Source organism: Zosterops lateralis (assembly GCF_965231275.1).
Source record: "Zosterops lateralis genome assembly, chromosome: 1".
In the NCBI taxonomy this organism is placed as follows: Eukaryota; Metazoa; Chordata; class Aves; order Passeriformes; family Zosteropidae; genus Zosterops; species Zosterops lateralis.
This window is the reverse complement of record NC_139762.1, coordinates 21268449-21291588: the sequence shown is the minus strand read 5'-3', so window position 1 is coordinate 21291588 and position 23140 is coordinate 21268449. Positions and strand designations below refer to the sequence as shown.

Genomic DNA, 23140 nt, shown 5'->3' with positions numbered 1-23140 from the left:
CAGAGCTAAGACTCATTGTGCTCAGTGGAGTTAAGCAGCAGCCAAATATTGAACACAGAGTTTAGTTACCCTTCTTGGGCACAGCAAAGCAAATCTTGAGATGGCATAAAAGGAAAAAGTGACTTGAAATTCAGTTGTAATTTTGAGGATTTTGCTCTTCAGTGGTTTCTATATTACCTCTTCAGTCAGACTTTTTAGGTGACCTGATATATTAAATCAATTAATTAGTCCATTTACTGTTCCTTTAGCCTCGAAAACATAGGAAACTTGATACAGCATCTCTACTATAATACAGACTACTCTTTTTGGTTCTGAGAACAGAATAGTTTCATTCATTTGATTCTGAATTCACTCTCCCTTCTGTGTCCCTCTGACTTTTTTTACCAGTAAAAATTTATCCATTATTATCAAAAAGTGAGACTCATAGGCATTAAATCTCTACTTTCTGCACTGAATGTTTGCTAAACTGAATTTCCATTAGCACATTGCAATTCAAATTTATACATAATCATGTTAGGCTGTATTAAAAATATGTTAGTTTATGTGTATTCATTGAAGTTCAAGTAGAACATATGTTGTTTTTAATTGCAAGTTTATTTCATGTGTTCTTGACAGGGTTGGGAAAGATATGGTTTTTACTGCTACCTCGTTGGACATACCTCTGTAACATTTTCAGAAGCAAAGAAAACCTGTGAAAGGAGCAGTGGATATTTAACAAGTATAGGAGACAGGTATGAAAAGAGTTTAAAAATTGTATATCTGATGCAATAATATTGGAATTCTAAAAAAATAATTGAAAACTTAAAGAAAACCCACCAAAAGCAAACAAACAAACAAAGAAAATCCAGAATATCCTTTTTCTGAAAAAAAAAAACAAAATTAATAAAACCAGTATGGCTTTTATTACTAAAAATAATTTACACATCAATGTTTTCTAGTATTTTACCTTGAAAGAACAGACAGCAGCAACTTCTGCTCTGTAAGGAATAGTTTTCCAGTATAGCACAGCTTCACCCCCTACTGCAGCTGGGATCCAGTTAAACAACATATTCCCCATAAGAGAAAATATAATGGAGAATCTATTCATTCTAGCTGTGTGAAGTTTGGATGCTGAGGAGTGGAAGATGGAAGGAAAGCTGGGCTTAATCCCATCTGAATCCTGTCATTTCAGATATGAGCAAGCCTACCTGACCAGCCTCATTGGTCTGAGCTCTGAGAAGTATTTTTGGATTGGTCTCTCAGACATGGAAGAGCAGGGGACTTTCAAGTGGGTGACTGGTGAAGGTGTTCTGTACACCAACTGGAATGCAGCAATGCCTGGTACTCTACTGATGGATAATTATTTTTGCATTTTTATATATTCTATGTATTCTTTACACATACATTTGTAGCTTATTATGGAATTAGTAGCTAGTCCCAGTACTTTTCCTTACTTTTTCCCTAGTGGGAAGGACAAAACATTCCAGAGCTCCAAGCCCCAAGGGGTACAAGGCCCCGATCCTATCTTGGTTCTTTCTGGGAACCAAGGCCAAAAAATAGCACTTCAAGACACATTTTCATAAACAAAGTTTAGCTTCCATCTGAGGGGGAAGCATGTTTATAAATCTATGGGACCAGCTGGGATCCATCCCAGGGTGATGAGGGAGCTGCCAGATAAGCTTGTGAAGCCATTCTCCATCATTTACCAACAGTCCTGGCTGACTGGTGAGGTTCCAGATGGCTGGAAGCTGGCCAATGTGACACCCATTCACAAAAAGGGTGGGAAGGAGGATCCTGGTAATTATAGGCCAGTTAGCTTGACCTCAGTACCCACAAGGGTAATGAAGCAGCTAAAACAGACTGTCATCATACAGCACTTACAGGATACTTACAGGGTATCAGACTCAGCCAGGATGGGTTTAGGAAGGGTGGGTCATGTCTGACCAACCTGGTCTCCTTTTATGACCAGGTGACTCACCCAGTGGATGCAGGAAAGTCTGTGGATGTTGTGTATGGAGGCCCCTGCCTCTGAAGAGGTCATTGAAAGGGTCATGCACCCTGCCCTCCCTTGGAGAGCAGATAGTGCATGAGCAACCCCCAGCTATGGATTGGCTACCCGTTCTGTTCCCTGGTTGGTCAGTTCTGTATCCTTCCCCTGATTGGTCAAGTTTCGATCCCCTAATTTGTTTATTAATGTTCTCCCTGATTGGTCCATTTCCTCAGTTTGTAACCCCATTGGTTGTTGGTAAAACCACACCCCCTTTGGTGGGTGCATAAAACCCCGACAGCTGAGTGCTTCGGGGTCTTTGGCCCGTCGGCAGAGATGAAGTAAAGAAGCCTCCCGGAGACCATCCCTGGCTCCTGTGTTTCCTTCTGTGCCGCTTGGGATCACCCCCTCGGGAAGAGCAGCCTCCAACAGTCAGAGCCTTGTCCGGACTGATAGTCTTGGACTTCACAAAAGAGCTGAAATCCACCGAGGTGCCCTGCGCCACCTGGGCTGAGGCTGCCTTACTCAAGGCAACTCGCTAGGGAAGGTCGCTGCCCTCAGAAGAGCTAGCTGGAGGCAGAGGCGGGTGGCGATAGTTGTGTACCTAAACTTCATCAAGGCCTTTCACACTGTATCCCACAGCACACTCCTGGAAAAGCTGGCAGCCTGGGGCTTGGACAGGAGCCCTCTTTGCTGGGCTAAGAACTGGCTGGATGGCTGGGCCCAGAGAGTGGTGGTGAATGGTGCTGCATCCAGCTGGGGACAGTCACCAGTGGTGTTCCTCAGGGGTCTGTGCTGTGACCAGTTCGGTTCAATAATTTTACCGATGACATGGATGAGGGTATTGAGTCTTTCATTAGTAAATCTGCAGACCAGACTAAGATGGGAGCATTTGTGGATCTGTTAGAAAGTAGGGGGGCTTTGGAGAGAGACCTGGAGTGGTTGGATGGATGAGCAGAGTTTCACAAAATGCAGTTTAATAAGTTCAAGTGCTGAGTCCTGGATTTTGGCCACAATAACCCCCTGCAATGCTATAGGCTGGGGATGGTGTGGCTGGACAGTGCCACAGGAGGAAAGGGACCTGGGGGTTCTGGTCAGCAGCCAGCTGAACATGAGCCAGCGTGTTCATTACCTGATGGCCAAGAAGGCACCAATGTCATCCTGGCCTGGATCAGGAATGGTGTGGCCAGCAGGAGCAGAGAGGTCATTCTTCCCCTGTACTGGGCACTGCTGAGGCCCCACCTTGAGTGCTGTGTCCAGTTCTGGGCCCCTGAGTTTAGGAAGGACCTTAAGATGCTTAAATGCATCCAGAGGAGGCAACGAGGCTGGTGAGGAGCTTGGGACACAAACCCTGTGAGGAACAACTGAGGAAGCCGGGGTTGTTTAGCCTGGAGAAAAGGAGACTAAGAGGTGACCTTATTACTCTCTACAACTGCCTGAAAGGAGGTTGTAATGAGGTGGAGATCAGTCTCTGCTCCCAAGTAACAAGTAATAGGAGAAGAGGAAATGGCCTCAAGATACATCAGGAGAGCCTTAGATTAGATACCAGGAAAGGTTTCTTCACAGAAGGGATGCTCAGGCCTTGGAATGGGCTGTCCAGGGAAGTGGTTGAGTCACCATCTCGGCATGTATTTACAAGATGTGAAGATGTGTAGATGTGGTACTTATGGTTTAGTAGTGGGCCTGGTGGTGCTATGTTAATGGTTGGACTCTACAATCTTACAGATCTTTTCCAACCTAAATTATTCTATAATTTACTATGATGCCATGAAAATATTTTTTTCTGACTCCTTTTTGTTTCCAAGAGCAAAATCAAAAGGAATGGAAAGGATAAAATTCCTTCCAGCCTTGGTAATGTGCTGCCAAAGCCTTGACACAAGTGACAGAGGAAAGAGGCAGGCAAGGAACCGTTCATGCACCCAAAGGGAAAGGGCAATGATGAAGTTGTTGCTGGTTTCCTCTTTCCACAAAGCCCCTCCTCTGAGTGGACACTGCATTTAATATTTCTAAATTATAAAATAGTTCTAAAATTTCTAAATTTTAAAATAGTCTTTTACAAATTAATTTCCTGAGCAATAAAAATGTCAAAAGAGCCTCTTTAAAACATGTTTCAACTTTCTTTTTTATCTCACAAAGGGAAGGAAGCTGGTTGTGTTGCCCTTAGGACTGGAAATGCAGCTGGACTATGGGATGTTCAGAACTGTGAAGTGAAGGCAAAATTTCTCTGCAAAAAATTAGCTGAAAAAGTCACTGCTCCTGTTGCTTCTGAAACCATTTCTGATTCCAAATGTCCCTTGGGTTGGGATACAAGCAATAGCACTAATTCATGCTTCAGAGTAAGTATTATTTTTTTACATAATCATACCTGGGAAACACGACAGCACCAAATAGATAGATAATCTAAACATCACAGAATGGCACAATGTAGCAAGATTTTACATAACGATTCAAATATCACTGCAGTTCTCATTCTATCAGTGATAAGTAAGGTTATCCAATTACTTTTGAATCAATATTATAATGGATAATTATAACGGAAAGTTTACTTCTTTTTCTTATGCAAGGTGGCCAGCAGATTTATGTTTAGCACACTGAAAACACAGTGTTCTACCTGCATCTACAGGGTTTTGTGAGAGAAGAAGACCAAAAGAAATCATGGTTTGAAGCCCGAGATTTCTGCAGAGAAATAGGAGGAGACCTGGCTGCCATTAGAAATGAAGAAGAACAAACAGTGATAGAAAATTTAATAAGGTAAGTGAGCAAGAAAACTATCTAATAATTGATATTTCATTGTAAAAACATGATACAGTAATAAATAATAATATTCTTGTTTTGCTCCTGAGATATTTATTTTAAAATCTATCTGGTTTTTACCATAACAATAAGAAAAATAACTGAGAAAATGTCTCATATGAGTAATGTTTTCAAAGAAATTTTTTGAGTTCCTAAAATGTGTCATAACCTGCAAACATTTTAAATTCAGATAAAAACCAATGCAACAACAAAAATTTTTGAATGCTTCTCCACAGACCCTATTCTAAGTTTGTTTAGTGAATCATTTTGAAACCAAATTTTGTCTTCCAGTAGCCCTGAACATTTTATTTCTGGGAAAAAGCACTATAATCACAACATCAGTGTAGGAAAACAATGTGATGTGTTTTCAATACAACCACTTGCAAAGTACGATTTTTAAGGTGTGAACTTCATGTTCTTGTCAATGGGAGTTTGCTGACCAACACTACCTTTCATTTTTAAAGTTCTTCCTGTATTTGAAATGTTCAGTAAGTGTCAGAGTTATTGTCCCATGTAACTTGTAATATTGAGCAGAGCTAACAACATATATCCTCTTCCACTATACATTTTTTTCACACTCTAGAAAGAAATCTCCATCATTTCAGCCTTTCTGGATAGGTTTGCAGTTTTTGGATCCTGATGGTGAGCTTTCCTGGAGTGATGGCTCTCCGGTGAGTGTTTCACAGTTTCCTTCTGTTCTGACATACTTTTGCTGTTGGAGAAGTTTCCATGACTGTTGTGCATGAAAGCTGTGTAAGAACTTCCAAAAATGTCTGTTTTGCAACAGGGTAACTGAATCATTATTCTTCTTACTGGATTGGAATAAAACAAAAGAGGCCAATAAACCCTAAGGCTATACCATCACAAAAGTGATAAGACAAAGAACTACTTTCAGCTACGGAAATGATTATTCAAGTCAAAAATATATGAGAATGGTCTCTCCTTATTTTTGTTAGTCTCTGATGATAAATTGCCATGTTCCTTTTTCCTATTTTTTATTTATAATCTCATTTGATCCCAGCTTTTGTGGGACCACTACTGTCTGTTAGATGCTGCATAAACTCAGAGCCTTTCTTTCCTCTTGTAGAGTGTTTTAATTACTTTAGTAGCTGACATTGGCTTCACAGACAGAGGAGGGGGAAAAGGAGTGGTTGAAACTTTTGCTCTACTTCTCATTCTTTACACAGTATAGTTTTTTCCCCCGTAGACAAAAATAAAAACAAGAGGCGTGTTTTCTCTGTAGGTGAATTATAAAGAAAAAGACTATTTTTATGATACTACATTTCAAGATTGTGGAGCAATCAGAGAAAACCCTTCCCTATCATGGATTAAGGAGCACTGTGAATATAGTCATAACTGGATTTGTGTAATAAAGAAAGGTAGGTTACTTTTTACTCTAAACTCACCTTAGGAAGCAATTCAAGCTGAATCCATTCTATTGTAATAGGAAGCTCTACAAGTTACATACTGGTAGAAGGTTTTGTTGATTTCACAGGAATTTTGCATGCAGAAAAGTAGGTCTAGACATATAAATACCTTTGGAATGCAAGATTTCAGCTGTTAACAATAAAATTTTTGTTTAATTATAAAAAGTATATTACATGATAAACTTTACTAAAAGTACACCTCTTTATTGTGTATATAATTGAATAATGATATAACTATTATATATAATAGTATATAATTCTATAATAATAGAAAATATGATGAAATCCATCTTAAGAGCTTACCTTGCAATATTCACTGCTCTGCACAAAGGCAGATTTTTGTCAAAACAGAAATTCTTCTGACTTAGGGAGGAAGAGAGAACTACAATTAAAAAAAAAAAACCGATAAAAATAGAAGAAGAAAAATATTATTCTAAATTTCCATATCCTTTGTGAGGTGAGGTGAAACTTCACTCCTCTGCTCAGATGTTGGTACACAACAACACAGTAGTCACCTACTCTAAATTAAACAATACTACCAGCATTATAGAATCACTCTTTTTGTAAGATGACATCTGAAGACAAGCCTGTAACAACAGGCCTCCTGTAACAAAAAGATGGTAATGAAAGCTTCAAAATACTTTATACTTTAAGACAGGTTCACATTTCCTCTCATACTAGTAGAAAAATCTCTACTTCTCTGTTTTGTTTTTTTTTTTCTCAGCTCCTGCTGGGAAAAATATTCACTGAAACTAGAGAGGAATCAGTCATAGCTATGTGTTGGGCTACGTATCTTATTTTCCACAATAACAGCAATGTTCCTTTGGTGGCTCTCTGGGCTTCTTCACACTAGTTTAAATTGCTACTTTTCTAAAAAAAAAAAAATTCTGTGCTGATGAATTATTCAAAACAATTTTCCAACCAAGGCACATAATCTCAGTGTCTCATAAAGTAATAGTCATAGACCTCCACCTCAGAGAGATGTTGTGAAGATATTTTTCCTGGTATGTTCCTTTGTGAGTTCTCACCTGCATAATCACCACAGCTAAAAATCATTACCAAAAGTGTCACTAGTAGCTGTTTACTGTTAATTAGTAGTAGCATATGAATGGCAGAAATTACAGCCTGAAGAAATTGCCATCATTAGTTAGCAGTGCATAATGGCATGCTGAAAGATGCTGAATTAGACAGAATACTTCATACTTCCTGAGCAGATATATTAGGGTTTTTTCTTTTAAATCTTGTAACCATTTTCTTTTTAAGCTTGTAGCCAATCATACAATAGATTATTTTTAAAAGCTGACGTATTTTTTTTAACCCAAGCATATGTTCATACATTTAATAAAATATAATTACACATACAGCAACACAAACATTGCAATAAAATCCTGTGGGGAAAAAAATCATAGAATCACAGAATGGTTTGAGTTGGAAAGGCCCTTAAAGATTATCTATTTCCAACCCCCAACCTTTCATGAGGTTGTTCAAAGCACCATTCAGATGGCATTAAGATTATAAAGGTGACATTTGTTTTACATTTCTATAGCTCTTGGCCTTGCACATTTAGAGAAACATTTCTCCAATATCGCACTCCATGTGATGTGAAATTTTTTTGTTGAAATTAGTTTTCAAAAAGTAGTAATGTAATTCTCAATGCAGCTACACAGAAAAAAACTTTACAAACAAATAAATACTAATAAAATCAGTATTATAAATTATAAATATGAATTATAAATAGAAATATAAAAAAATATATATTATATATAAATTATATATATCAATATATCTAAAACCCGAAAACTTTGTTTAGTATTTGAAATAAAATGTTAAATATAAATTATAAATATAAATATACATTAAAAAGCAAAACTTGGTTTAGTATTAGAATTTCTTGTTCAAATACAAGACAATGTCCATAAAAAATTGTTCAATGTCTACCAACATTGGAATATTTTCTCTATCTAGTGTTCTTTTAGAAACAAGTGTTCATTCAGACTAACTTCAGCCATCCAATTTAGGCAACATTCAAGATGTTCAATATGTACATATCAAAAATCTACCAAGACAGAGATTGATGCCTGTTATGCATCTTTTATTCCCCGAACATCCATTTTTAACTTTGCACCAAAGATATTATATAATTATATTCTGCATTGAATATGTAAAGTGTAAAAAATTAATAGACATGAAAATAATTTCCACTAATTGAACACTTACACTGGTTCAATGTTTGGGAAATATTTTAGATAATCTTTTTTTTTTTAATCCCATTTCATTACAGGGACATCCTTGAAACCAGAACCTCTGGGCCCTTCTACCAGTAAGCTTTTGTTTATTTTCACTTACCTAATGGGTGATGTGATGTAACACCACCACCTTTGTGTAAGAACTGAGAAGAATGCAGACATTTCTCTTCTGTGTTGCAGCATATGAAGTCACAGAAGATGGCTGGATTGTAAAAGGAGACAAACAATATTTTTTCAGCCCAGAAAAGACCTCTATGGAGAAAGCAAGAACATTCTGCAAAAACAATCATGGAAATCTCGCTACAATTGAAAATAATAGTGAAAGAAAATTTTTGTGGAAATATGTAAGGGGAAATCTTCTGTTATATGCTACATGGCTTATATATCCTTAGTACATATCCTCTGTTTGTGAAGTACAGAAGAATGTGCTTGTTGCATATTACCACTTTTACCAAATATTACTACTACTAAAATTTTATTAGGATTAGGTTCAAATATTCCATAAAAAAAAAATCTACTAAATGAATCTTCACTTTAGGAAAAAAACATGTAAAAGAATTTACTGTTTACTAGGATGGGTATATTCTTGTCTATTCTAGTCTCAATGGATTTCTGAGCAAATACATAAGGAGCAATGAGCAAGCAGAGTAGGTGTACTCCTCCTGACAGGGTGGTTGCCTCATATCTGAATATCATCTACTAGAATACAGTGTTGCACACAGATGTGAGGCAACTGCTAGTGTAGCTGCAGTGATGGTCCTATCTGATGGTCATGTCTTTCTCCAAAACTGCTTTTCAAAGAAAGGCTTAGACTGGTCCAGGTTAGATTATCACAATCCTTCATGGATTAGTTTTCCTGTACCATGATCAAAGCACAGCAGGAGAATGTTGGTAACTTAATAGCATGGATGGTACCTCAAACTTCTGCCATAATCCTGTTTGGTTTGCTAACACCAGTGTAGCCACACAAACACCTTTCTGAGTCACACTATTAGATGTTTGCTTTTATTGTGTGAGAAAGGATACAACAGGAGGAGAGCTCAGATAGCTTGAGACACAAGAACTACATAGCTGCTTAAAACCAGGAAAGTATAAAAAATTTTATACTAAATGTTTTTCTCGAGTCTTCTTTGACTTTTGCTTTTTAAATTGAGAACAGAACTTTGAAAGCTTTGATCATACCAGTAATTCAGTCAAAAATAGGATTGTATCAATAAAAATAATAAAGCAAACTATAAGTTGTTTGGTATCTCATGTGACTGTGCACAATCATTTAAAGAATATGTATTAATTTCTTTGCTTCCACAACACAAAATTTACACTTTTTTTTTTTTGTATTAGATGACTAATAAATATTAGAAAACACTAATTAAAAATATATTTTTATGTTTAGATCTTAAAAAATGGCAAACTGAACTCATATCTCATAGGATTAATCCAGAATAATGATCGACAGTTCAGGTAGGTAAATAAGCTACATGAAGATCCATAAAGAGCAGTTGTAGGAGTATTGAACTGCCAGAGTTCCTTCTGGAGGAATCACTGCAAAGGAGTTAAATGCAGATTCAGAGAGTGATAATGCATGTTGAAATGTGTGTTCACCCTTGGTTAAACTACATTGTACAAACACAGGTCTAAATGGAATTTTTGTATGCTATGAGTATGTCAATAATAGCTGTTGAAAATAAAGGCATTTTTGTCTTTGACTCGATATACAGGGATTTCATCTAAGGTCTTTTCATCCTAATGGAAATTCAATGTTTCAATTTACAAAGGTCTTTACATCCTAATGGAAACTCAAATTACTCAGCTGTAATTTTTAAAAAATATTTTTAGTATGTTAAGGAAGGGTTTTCTCAACTGTTTCATGGACATTGTCTCAGTAACCACTACTGTTTTTCAGTTGGATGAGTGGAAGCCCAGTGCACTATGCAGCTTGGGCACCGGGTGAGCCCAATTTTGCAGGAACTCAAGAAAATTGTGTGGTTTTAAATAAAAAAGATGGTGAGTTACACAGGTATGATTTTTAAAGTAATTTTATGGCTGCTGCTCTTCCAATGTTTGTTTAAAAATCTCTTGTCAATTATTGCCCACTTTTTACCAGAAATTTTGAGAAATATGCATTATAAAGAATTGCTGTTAAATCTGTGGTTTCTTCAGGGGAAATATTATCGATAAAAGTGGAGTGTAAGATACTGATTTTAATGGGGAAGGCAGTGGCAATTTGATTACTGATGTTTCAGCTGCACAAAGAGAATGTTCAATTCAAATCAAGATCAATTTTTTAAAAATAATTACAACTAGACAATAGTAAATTTGAAAATATTTCTTAATAATACAGAGAATTTCAATTTATAATAATAGTTTTATAATTTATTTTTAATAATTAGATAATTTTAAAATATAAGAGAATAGTTAGGAAAAGAATAGAACATATATGGAGTTTCACATTCTATAGTGCTTTTACTGATTAAGCATTACTTTACTTTTGCATCTTTCAGTGCAAAAAGCTGTTTGGGAGGGTTCCACTGAGAGGCCATCTCATCCCCCAGGCACAGCAGGACCAAAGTGTCCCTGAATACAGTGACAATGGGAGGTAGAGTTGAGCTAATGCAGGTTATCCCACATTCCCAGGCAGATTGCTTCTGAACTTAAAAACACTGAAACCAGTTCACTTTCCCACAAATTTCAATCTTATTGAATGTCTTAGTACCTAAATGTCTTAGTACCTAAACTTCAACTGATTTCAGGCTTGTGGAATGATGTCAGCTGTGGTTTTTCCAATGGCTATATTTGTGAGAGACACAGAAGTTTTATAAATGGAACTATCCCTTCAGCAGTACCTTCAGCTCCTGGAGGATGTCCTTCAGATTGGATTTTATTTAAAAATAAGGTATGATACATTCATCTAAGCATAATGATATTACTGCTTGGGAAGGTACTTGAAGATATATAAGAGGCCTTTTATCTCTCAGACATGTTTTATCAGTTGCATTAAAAAATTAATCCTTCGGCTAATTACCACAAAATGGTGGTTTTACAGATTCTTAATTGTTTTCTTGAGAAGAGGTCTCCTGAGGCACGCTGGGAAAACTGTTTCATTGTATACACATTTCAAAACATTGAAGAACTTAATTAATCTGAAAGCACTGGGTGTAGCACAAAATCAGTCATTTGAGATGGAACCAATCAGAAATAAGACAAAGTTTTTCCAAAGAGGCTTCAATGTAATGCTTCCCTCTTCCCAAAAGGGACAAACTTCATGCACTTAGTAAGTGAGGGTCCTTTTTCCTAATATATACAGTATTGTTAGGAAGGCACCCATGGATATCACACTAGGTGAGTTTATCCCACGTTACAGTCATCAAAGTTATTATTTTCCACAAACCTTGCAAGATAATTCTCATGCCGGACTGCACTGGCATGAGAATTACTGGCATGACACAGAGCAGAGGGTGAGCTGCAAACTTGGAGAGGGCACGTGAGCCACACTCATAATTATCAGAACCTTTGAGGGTGACTATGTATTGGTAATGTGATGGCTACACACTTTTTAAGAAATGAGTCATATACTTCCATTAATAAAAGAGATGTACAATAAAGATACACACGAGAGTACTCTGACCACAGACACTTGGTAGAAAGATTTTTCAGAAAGTTCCAGCAATTCCACACCTGAACTGGACTTTTCCTATAGAGCTAGCACTTTGTCTTTTACTTATGGTGGTGTACGGCTTCTCAAAATCTCTGAGTTACTTAAAACATTAGATTGTCACCAGACTCATACTGTGGTTTGTAAACAGCTATTTGAGTTTTATTGTGACTTTCTCAGTCTCTTGCAGAAAGACAATTCCTAGTCTTTCTGCAAGAGACTGAGAAAGTCACAACTGAGCCTGGTTTTCACTTGGCTCCACATCCAGGTCAACTTTGAAAAATATTTTGGGGGTCTGAGTTAGGCTGACTTTTACTTAAACTAGTGTAATTCATACCTAAATTCTTTGTCCTGTAACTCTAACAGTCTATAGGTGTTTTTTTCTGTAGTGCTACAAATTTTTTGGCAGTGGCTATGATTACTGGATTACTGGAATGAGAGTTTGCAGGAGCTTTGGAGGAGACTTGGCAAGCATACCTAATGAACAAGTTCAAGGTATAGTGCAACAGCCCCTTAGATAATAGAGAGCCTTTACTCTATATACAGGGGACATTTCATGCAAAGAAGGCAAGCATCAGTATGTAAATATATGCATTTTATAATTTATATATTCAACATTGGTCATATGGTCATAGCATGAAATGTTTTTAGAACTGAACAATCTGTTTTAGGCATGCTAGTGCTGCTTAAGATTGCTTCCTCATGTTTCATGCGAAGTGTCTTACATTATTTATAGGCACAATTTAGGATAAAATTGTATTTTAGCCACAGAGAAAAAAAACTCAGAATGTATGGTCTGTTTTTGCCAGAAATAGATATGCTTCTATACCTCTGCCTAAATTCTGTGACTTAATTTAGTAGAATGTCATAGAAAGGCATGTTTTCACCTTGCCTGTGTTCCCTGGATTCCATTTGCAGCTGTACATAGCCACATCTGATGTGGATATTTCCATCAGTCAAGTGACTTATCCTGACTGCTGAAATTAGAGAAATCATTAGATATCATGGTGGTCAGACAGACTTTTTTGTTTTTTCTTTCCTCTTTCCAATCTTGCTTCATTGTTCCCAAATACTTTGACTCTGAGACTTTTCATGGGCAAGGGCTTGGCATAACCTTGAAGTAATGAACTCAGATAAATTTCTGATCAAATGTAATTAAAATATTTTTACAAGACTTTAATGAACAAAATAGTTAAGTGTTTGTTTATGAGTGGATGTTTTGACTGATCACATGACATGTTAATTTTCTCCTCTGTTGGCTTGTTTTCCAAGCTTTTCTCACTTACCATTTGAAGGATGTTTCAAATGATGTTTGGATTGGCTTGAATGATCTGCTCAGTGAACTCAACTTTGTTTGGTCTGATGGAAGTGCTGTTTCATATACAAACTGGGCTAAAGATTCCCCAAAACTTGTAGAACCTATTATGTATGACAGTCTGCATCCAGAAGATGGCCAAAATCGGCAACAGGTAAATATTGCTTAGTGTTTACCATCAAGTCTAAATCTGAGGACTGGTAATACCAGGCAATACCACTCCCAGTAAGCAACTCAATTCACTACAGACATTGCCCCATCCTTCTCCATTGGTTCGTCATCTATTCTTACACTGGGACTAGATGTAACACCTTTCAAAGTTTGAGTATTTTAGCTGTCTCAGAGCATAAAATGGCATTGCTGTAATTTTGTCAAAGTATTTGGCAAAATTGCAGCAATGGACAGATTGAATAATGATTGGATATACTGAATAAAGCTTTCTTTTTCATAATAAAATATTAATTTATCAGAGAATATAAACGCAACATTAGAATTTTTGAAGTTAACACACAATCATTTTCATGTCTATGAAGGAAAGAGAAGAGGATGCAAGAGGAAAGAGTTCAGCATTTTAACTTCTTCCCTTTTTAAAATTGTAATTGAATTACTAAGGGCCTATAAATGTCAACTACTTTCTAAGCCCATCAGACCCTCCTTACTGCTAGCACTTAAATTAAATCTCATAATGCTGTAAATAAAATAGCATTCTACGTAATCATATCAATACAGACTGATTTGACACATGCACATCTTCTATTTATTTTTGTATCTTGCTTTCCAAACTTGCCTTTCACAATATGCCATTCTACTCATTTCTGTATCCATCCATTTAGAGAACCCAGGGATTTGGTCAACCAGCTTAATCTACACCTGAGCCAATTCATGTTGCTCTTGCCCATGTAGCCATTGGTCAAGGCATGCAGGAAGACATAAATGACACTGCACAATCCATAGCTCCACTGCAGCTCTAATGACACTAGGAAATATCAAGCAGGAAAAAAAAATGCAATGGTACATCCTACTTTTCTCCTTCACCTTCAAGACACTAACAGTTCTCTCCTTCAAAGGATCCTTTTCAAAGGCCCAAAGGCTCAACAATTACCCCATGGCAGCTTAGCAGAGGAGATTGCAGCTTATAATAAACTTGACCTTTCAGCTTCTTAAGCTGTTTTTATGTAGCTGAAAGAAATTGAAAAACCTAGAGCTGATGAGAGCTCTGCCAAGGACTGTAATCTAGGTGATTTTGTCAAGAATCAGCACTATTTATAGCTGTCTTTGTAAGTGAAATACAAAGCACGACCTCCATTTCATTCTTATTCAAAACCGTATTGATAGTCACTCATTAGTTGGGATAGATAATGTGGAAGAAAGTTCTTGAAATTAAAAACGTCTTTCAAATATTTCTCCTGGAAAATAACTAAATTAATAAACAGGCTGAGCTGAAGAGTGTGCAACAGGGGAGCTGGCCAACACAAGGGAGGTCAAAAAGGACAGAGAAGGATGAATGAAAGGTATTTCTAGAGTTGTAACACACCCTACAACATCAGAACTAAAAAAACCCAAACCTGAAACTACTCATTGGTAGTACTCTGTTTTATAACTTCTAATATGCATGTATATTCTTTTATTTACTTCCAACAGTTTGATTGTGTTTCTCTGAAGAGAGGTCCTGCTGATGACACAGGAAAATGGAATAATGAGGAATGTCATAACTATAGAGGGTATATATGCCAGAAGGATAGTGGTGAGTTCTGTATTGTTAATTTTGAAAATGATAACATAAGGATTAAAACAAATTTGCTTGTTTAACATACTTTATTTCAGTTTAGCTTTTTTAGGTTGGGTTTTTTTTTTTTTGGTTTTTTTTTTTTTTTTTTTTTTTGTTTTTTTTTTTTTTTTTTTTTTTTTTGGTTGGTTGGTTGGTTGGTTGGTTTGGTTTGGTTTGGTTTTTTTGTTTTTTTGTTTTTTGTTTTTTGTTTTTAGGTAAAGGATTAGTAAAACCTAAGGGTCCATCCTGCCTCCCAGTGTTACATAGCAATGTTTTTGATAAACCATAGCAGAATATAAGAAAAGAAAACTATTTTATTTTTAAAAGTGTAATTTAATAGATGAGGCCCAAAAAACATTTTCATTACACGTTTGCAATGATCTATAGGGTATCAAAACTAGTAAGTTTAACACTTATCCATATAAACCTGATAGTCATTAAGCTGCAAAGAGTTTTTAAAAACAGGAAGGACTGGTGTGATATTTTTGAATGACGGGGTAAATTTACCTCTGCAATATAAAATACTGTGCATTTACTGATTCCAAATTGTCAGAGGTTGAAAATATATTTCTTTTACCAGAATTGTTGTTTTGATGTTATATTTAATTATAAACTGCTAAGAAGATGTTCCATTCTATTAGTAACTTTATATTAGGTTTGTAAATTATGAAGATGTTACTCAGTTGCTCAAGTCAAATGTTTGACTCCAGATTTAACTGCTTGTGGGGCGTTTTCTTTTCCTTTTTCCTACAGATCCTAAACTTGCTAAATCACCAGCCACAGTGCTGGACTTTGCTTTTGACCCTTCTAGTGGGTTTAGCTATTCTGTCACACATTCCAAAATGAATTGGGAGGAAGCACACCAAAACTGCAATATCAATGCCTCAGAACTTGCCAGCATTTTAGACCCATATAGCCAGGCACTGTTGTTCCTACATGCCAAGGAATATGGAGAGCCCCTCTGGATTGGTCTTAACAGCAACATGGTAAGAACAAATACATTGCATACAAGCAGTCAGGGTGACACAGGACCTGATTTTACTTTATGCTCTTATTTTGTTGCTCATTGGGATTTCTGCCAGTGTAGTGCTGAAAATAGCATGTTACATCAATGTAACAGCCATTTGCACTAGAAATCTTCAAATAAGATTCATAGAGTAGAGATTTCTTTTCGCACAAGGAAACGGTCCTTGTAAAACCAGTATACAACAGCATAGTGTGTTGTTTGGAGTAAAGTATCTTGGATATAAATTGTAAAATTTTACACATTTTGAGTTGATTTTAATCTGAAAGTGATTACAGGCACAACATACATCCTCCCCTCCTGCCATGTGCTTACATACCTCAGTGATCAGTGACAAGGTATCAGAGGTCACACACCTGACACCTGAGTAGGAATAATTTTTATGTGTGTGTTTATGCTCACGCATTTTACTATAGTGGTCTTATTTATGGTAGCAATACCAAACTACAGCTGTGACCAGAAACTGGGGTAAATATTAGTAAAAGGAATATGGAAGCTATAACATATGGTACATATTGACCAATGGCTGTATTTTTTTAATTTGCAAATGCAGTTGGCATAATTGCTCCCATTAGAAGATAGAATATAATGTAAAAATAATCCTTTCTGTTTGTGAGATGTCTACAGCAGTTCTGTGACAGGAGAGGGTGAACATTTGGATGGTAGGTGTGTTTTGACATGCTACACTCTTCTTCATGAATCACAGTCACGATAACTACAACAAAAGCAATGGTGATCAGAGCTGCTCAAGAACACTCCCACACACACTCCATTCTCCATGCAGATGTCTGGGTGGTCATACCAACATGATATCTTATCTGACTCCTAGTTTTATGCCTTCTCTCATGCCCCTTTCTTTTTCTCCCTTCCATTTCCCAATGCTTGGAAAAATGCTCTGAATTAATGTTAATGTTCACATTTGTGGATGACAGACACTGTACATTTTAGTCAGCATTTGCAAGCTAAGAAGAGGCACTAGTAAGCAGATGACTCTACACTGGTTACATGAGAGTCCTCTTGAGGATCCTGTATAGTAGCTATGTCACTGTAAACAAACATGAAATTACCATATAGATTTCACTTACAGACCAATGGCAAGTATCAATGGATGGACAGGTGGAGTTTAGTTTACAGCAAGTGGGCCAGTGGAGAACCAAAGCAGACACTAGCATGTGTCTACCTAGACACTGATGGCACCTGGAAGACAGCTTCTTGTGAGGAAAAATTCTTTTCTGTCTGTAAAAACTCAGATGGTGAGTAACTCCCTACATGCATATTGACTAGAGGCTGTATAGTACAATAAAGCCACTGCAAAAATACTTTGTTCATACACCGCTCTACAGGAAGACAGGATTACCTAACTAGTTCTAAATATTGACATGATTTTTTTCCGAATGTTAATTGATTCATAGTAATTACCAAAAAAACCTTCTAATTTTATCAGTACAGAATTCTTTAATAAATTCTCTGGACAGATCTGAAAATCTCCATCACTACAGGCAGGACTAATATCTATATTGTTAAAAACAATATATCAGCTTCATGTCTCTTGTGATGACAAAGATAAAGTAAATAACCTATTGGAAAGCCTTCCAAGCACAAATTTGTATAATTCGTATGGAAATAAATATAAATATAATTTCAAAATTTAGCTATATTCTTGAATTTTTCAAGAAGATCTTGAATCCTTAGAAAATTTTAAATTACATGCCAAATTACATTCTAAGATGTCTTAATTTGACAATAATCTTCAGAATTCATATATACTGTCTCTTTCCACTTTATGATTCTGGAAATCTCATCTGAGAGCTGAGTATTACTTATTAGGGAAAGAAACAGACTGTTAGAAGACTTACAGGAAGAAAAGGTAATTTGGTAGAATATATAATTTATATTCCATCTGCATTTATCTACCCATCTAAAATCTTCTTATTATATCAGTCACTATTGAAACATATTCAGGATGCAGTTTAATAAAAATCCTGAAAGCTATGCTTAGTTATACCAACACTTTCATTCACAATCACAGTTTCTACTGTAAGGTTTTGATACTGTCAAATCACACTGATAAATAAATATGAAGGAAAATATTGTCTCAAACAGAAAGTCAGAACCATATTCTTAGAATAGGCTTCATTTCCTCTCAGATTACAAACCTAACACAGTCGTTTAGTTTTGTCATACTAGTATAATACGAAAACCAAGTTATATAAAATAGCTGGACTCCAACTACCTGATGTCTTATCAGTAATGGCCCCTACTGAACCCCCACAACTTCCTGGAAAATGCCCTGAATCAAGAGGACACACATCTTGGATACCTTTCTCTGGTCACTGTTACTACTTTGAGGCCTCCAAGAAAAGAAGTTGGTCTCAAGCTCATGAGGAATGTGCCCAACTAGGTGAGTATTTAGTCTTAAAAAGATTGATGATGTAATTAAACACATAAAATAATGGATAATACTGCTAAGCAAATATCAAATTACTTTAAAACTTTGCATTTAATGCTTTTTTTGGTTGCTTGTCCAAGCATACTTTTGCACAATAAATGTAAACTTTGTCAGAGACACACCATCTCATATCTCAAATATCAGGTGAAATACGAGTACCTCAAAATATTAAATTCCTACTAGTTTTATGGCAAAAAATAATTAGGTAGGGAAATAACCACTTTTACAGACCCACTAAGGCACAGGCTGCAGGACTGACTTTCCCTTCCCCAAGCAAAAAGGGTCTCCACATGCAATGCAATCTGGGAGACACAGTCATAGGATAGTTGTGTTAGTTCCAGGGCAGAGTTCATTAAGTGGATCTCAGTGGTGGGAAAACAAATGAGAGGAAGGAGCTGTTTATCTTTCATGAACCAGTAAAACACACCCAGCCATGCAGTTCCTGCTCTGGAAGAGCCCCGTGCTGCCCCCATGGAAAGAACAGTACCTTCATCAGGGAAGGGAAAAGACACTTTGCTCCACATTTCTGAGAACTGGTGCCATGCAACATATATTTCAGTGTGAGTAAGAACAGGAAACATCCTATAAATTTCTAAAGAGACTTCCTCATAGATCTGAAAACATTGGCCTAACTGAGTAAACAGAAAAAGTAGTTTTGCAAAGGCATTTTGCTCTACACCTGTATGACAACAGGATTTCTGGAGTGGTTTTGTAGAAAGATAAGCCACATAATTACTACAAAAAGTAAACATTACATTAATAACCAGGATGAAATGTTACAGTTGGACACTGCTCCATGTTCTAAATTCCTACACTTTTGCCTGTTACCCACTGGCCAGACCAGGAAGGTGGTCATTTCCTTGTGTTCCCAACACAGCTTTGTGTATTTGCAATGCCAGGGTGTATGGCAACTATAAATCAACTTCTGGACATCTTCTGGACTGCAACCTCCCTCTGCTGACACATCCTACCTAACCTGTCATCATCAGGCACTGCCAAAACTGCTGCCCAGACACTGATGAGGGACAGAGGCAACAGGCATGGTGGTACATCACAGGTACCTCTTTCAGCCTAGTTGCACTACAGTCTGGGATTTGGTCAGATCTGCTCAAAAAGTATTGCAGGAGAGCAATTATTCTTCTCTAGACTAAAGACTAAAAAATCCAGAAAATTTCAGAAAATCTATATCTTTGTGCAGACTTGCATCCATACAACACACAGTCATGCTCAAAAAAAAAAAAAAAAGATACGGTGATATAATACCCACAATAAGTCTAGTGAATAATATAGAAGAGTTGGTGTCTTTTATATATTTTTTGCATATTTTTATGTCTTCATTGACTTGAGCTTTAAGAAAATGAGACACTGTTATGTGTTCCTTAATATTTTTTCAGGTGCTGATTTGGTATCAGTAGGAGACTATAGTGAAGCAAACTTTCTGTCAGAAACCATTAAGATACTCCATGGAAAATCACTGAACTTTTGGGTAGGGCTAAAGAAAGATGACAGAGGTAATATCTTTCATCATATGTTACCCTATCAAATGAAATTACATATTTATGTTAAAAAAGAAATTAACTTTGTACACTTGAAAGTACATATATATATATAAGAATTACACAAAGTTTATTTGAAAGTATGCTTAAATATGCTTAAAATTATACTTGAAACATTTAACTAGCTATTCATGTTCTAATTTTTTGTTTTCTCCATTACAACTCATTCTATTTGTCTAAATCCATGTATTTTATACATATATGTTAATTTTTAATATTAGAACAGTGGGTATGGACAGATAAATCTGCAATGGATTTTGTCAACTGGGAAGTGGGAGAACCGTCAAACAAAAGGCTTAAAAACTGTGGAGAAATATGTGCATTGTCTGGCTTCTGGAACACCAACCTCTGTTCTTTCAGAAAAGGATATATCTGTAAAAAAGCTAAAAGTAAGTAGTATTTCTAATATGTTAAGGTTAATAGTGTCTAGTAATGTATTTCCATTGTACAACACAGAAATGTAAAATACTCTAAGTTTGTGTGCAAAACCAATTGATTCTAATGGCAGAACGTGGCTGCCTAAACACTGACAAGCCCCACATGGTTTCTGACTGCCTTCTCAGAAAGCTGCATCTCTCCTACGTCCTCTAGAACTACCATCAGCCCTCTGCAGCCATCATAAATACTTCAGACCCCTGAGTTTAGGCCAAAGATAAGCTCAAAAGCAACACCTTGTTTAATTTCAACTGAATGTATTCTCAAACAAAATCTGGTTCTGACGAGTGCAGTGAAAACTGTATTGTAGAAATGCTAGAACTGGTGATTCCCTTGATTACTTACCACTAATCTGACAGATTACAGGAATACTATGAAAAGCATACTTGTGGCACTCGTTTATCTACAGTATGACAGAATCATGCTTAATAAAATACTGGTAGTATCCTGAGAGAAAAATCATCATTTGTAAGAAAATGTACAAGTTTGATTACCAGCTGAGATTAAATCAAAGCAGTCAAAATCAAAACATGGACTTTTTTTTTGTTAAACTTCATATTTCTGTTCAACTTTGTATTACCTGCTGAGCTCAGGAAGAGCAATTACTATACGAAGCACATCCACATGGAATGGTTGTCTCTGACAGAAGGGGCTAAAATAGAAAAGTCTCTTCAGCTCAAGTAAAATGGTCATGATGCACTCCTAACACTCAGACCTCAGGAAACACCTTAAAATGACTAAGGATCCTGTGGGGAGTTTCTCAGCAATAAATGTATTTGAAAACACATTCTGAAATAACAGAAATCTGTCTCTACATGTTGTTTTTGGTATCACAAGTGAGGAAGTCAGATGCTCTTAGGACAAAAGACCCAATCATCTTACTAGAGATTTACACACGCTTAGCTCCATGTCTCTTGGAGAGTGACTGTCTCCAACACATGAATTCAGGGAGAATTCAGAAACACTGGGATGTAGGAAGTTTGAAATGCCTTTTTTTTTTTTTTTTTTTTTTTTTTTAAAGCATTCAGAATATTTTTTTTCCTTCCAAAGCTCCTGAAAATAAAGATATGTCAACAGAAAACACAGGTAAGCATGCTTCCTTTTATGTAGAATAATAAGAGCATGTTAAAATAAAACAGGAATATAACTACACAGTTTCTCAGTATTTGTTTTGAGAGTGTTTTAAAATAAAAAGTCCATGGACTTTTACTCTGTATCTCAATATAGGATATAGAGGTTATCCTGAAGTAAATATTTATTTGCTTTTATGCTTATATTAACAAATGAAAATTATACTAATATTATTTATATTATATTGTATTATATTATATTATTTAACATTATTATATTAGTAATATAATAAATTTAATGTTAATATCGTGCTTTGATCATATTTAATTATATTTAATTATATTTATTTATATTTCACTATACTTAATTATGTTTAATTATATTTAATTATATTTTGTTTGGTGTTCATTAAAAAAAAACACCCAAAGCATATTTTGAACTGAAAATCTACACGAACATTGAAATTTTTGCTTATTTGGTATAGATGTCTTATTTATTACTAGATTCTGAAATCTTTTCACCTCTAAGGTTATTCCATTTTATATCCTTACAGAAGAGAATTTGGAGAAAGCACTTTCTGCTGGCATCATTTGGCTGTTCATTCTTCTAGTCCTTTCTGTAGCTGGAGCTGGATGTATAATTTATTTCTGCTTGAGGAGGAAAAGACAAAACCTGCCACATATTTCAGCCAGAATGAGTGGATCAGAAGCAACTGTGGATATTCAAAGAAAAGACACACATGCAGACATGTAGTCTGACCAAATGTCCATGCAATCCAATTACCAAAAACCAGGCTATAAATCAGTGAAATCTTACCCCAGCTTTGTGTTTTCCTACCCAGACGATAGTCTCCTTTCTTCTCAAATATACTGCTCATGGATTTACATAAATACACACATACATCTTTCAAAATTCCTTCCAAAGTGTTACAGAGTTGTTTAGTCTTGGGAGTGTGTGTGTTTTTCACATAAATGGGCATGGCTGAAAAGTTGGCTCCAGACGTATTGTGGGGAAAGTCTGACAGATATTTATTATGTGAAAACTATTTTATTTAGCTTAGTGTAGGAATTCTCCCTTTTTACACACAGGAGAAATCATTACTCATTATTTTAAATTGTTTTTCCTGTGTGCTACTTCAGTGGCATCTAGATTATGATGGGAATCACAAAATCACAGAATTAACTAGGCTGGAAAAGACCTTCGAAATCATTGAACTCAACCTATGGGGGTTGCTCATTTCAGGTTTTCAGCTTCATAGTTTATGATACTATCTTTTCATTCATGTAAAACCTGTTATGATACCTGCATCTGTGCATTAAGTATTATTTTTTTACCAAAAAATAGACAGAAAATTGCAAAAAAATTGAAGATGCTCATTTAATTTTATGTCCAGTCTAAATTTTTAAATTATGCTATTTCCTACGGCCTTGCACTATTC

General features: G+C 36.0%; 1 protein-coding gene across 1 annotated transcript in view; it reads left to right on the top strand.

The window, feature by feature from the left end:
- LOC310914853 (macrophage mannose receptor 1-like) overlaps positions 1-22923 on the top strand; it is a 33993-nt gene extending 11070 nt beyond the window's left edge. Inside the window, exons 10-30 of the mRNA XM_083871311.1 lie at positions 616-731; positions 1172-1320; positions 4103-4302; positions 4590-4717; positions 5343-5430; positions 6003-6138; positions 8468-8506; positions 8613-8776; positions 9826-9893; positions 10336-10436; positions 11183-11325; positions 12474-12579; positions 13357-13553; positions 15041-15143; positions 15921-16153; positions 17279-17444; positions 18440-18592; positions 20035-20151; positions 20418-20585; positions 21682-21717; positions 22256-22923. Of these exons, the coding sequence (XP_083727437.1) occupies positions 616-731; positions 1172-1320; positions 4103-4302; positions 4590-4717; positions 5343-5430; positions 6003-6138; positions 8468-8506; positions 8613-8776; positions 9826-9893; positions 10336-10436; positions 11183-11325; positions 12474-12579; positions 13357-13553; positions 15041-15143; positions 15921-16153; positions 17279-17444; positions 18440-18592; positions 20035-20151; positions 20418-20585; positions 21682-21717; positions 22256-22455 (2811 nt within the window). The 3' untranslated portion in view covers positions 22456-22923. The remainder of the gene's footprint in view (positions 1-615; positions 732-1171; positions 1321-4102; positions 4303-4589; positions 4718-5342; positions 5431-6002; positions 6139-8467; positions 8507-8612; positions 8777-9825; positions 9894-10335; positions 10437-11182; positions 11326-12473; positions 12580-13356; positions 13554-15040; positions 15144-15920; positions 16154-17278; positions 17445-18439; positions 18593-20034; positions 20152-20417; positions 20586-21681; positions 21718-22255) is intronic.
- The last annotated feature ends 217 nt before the right edge of the window (positions 22924-23140 follow it).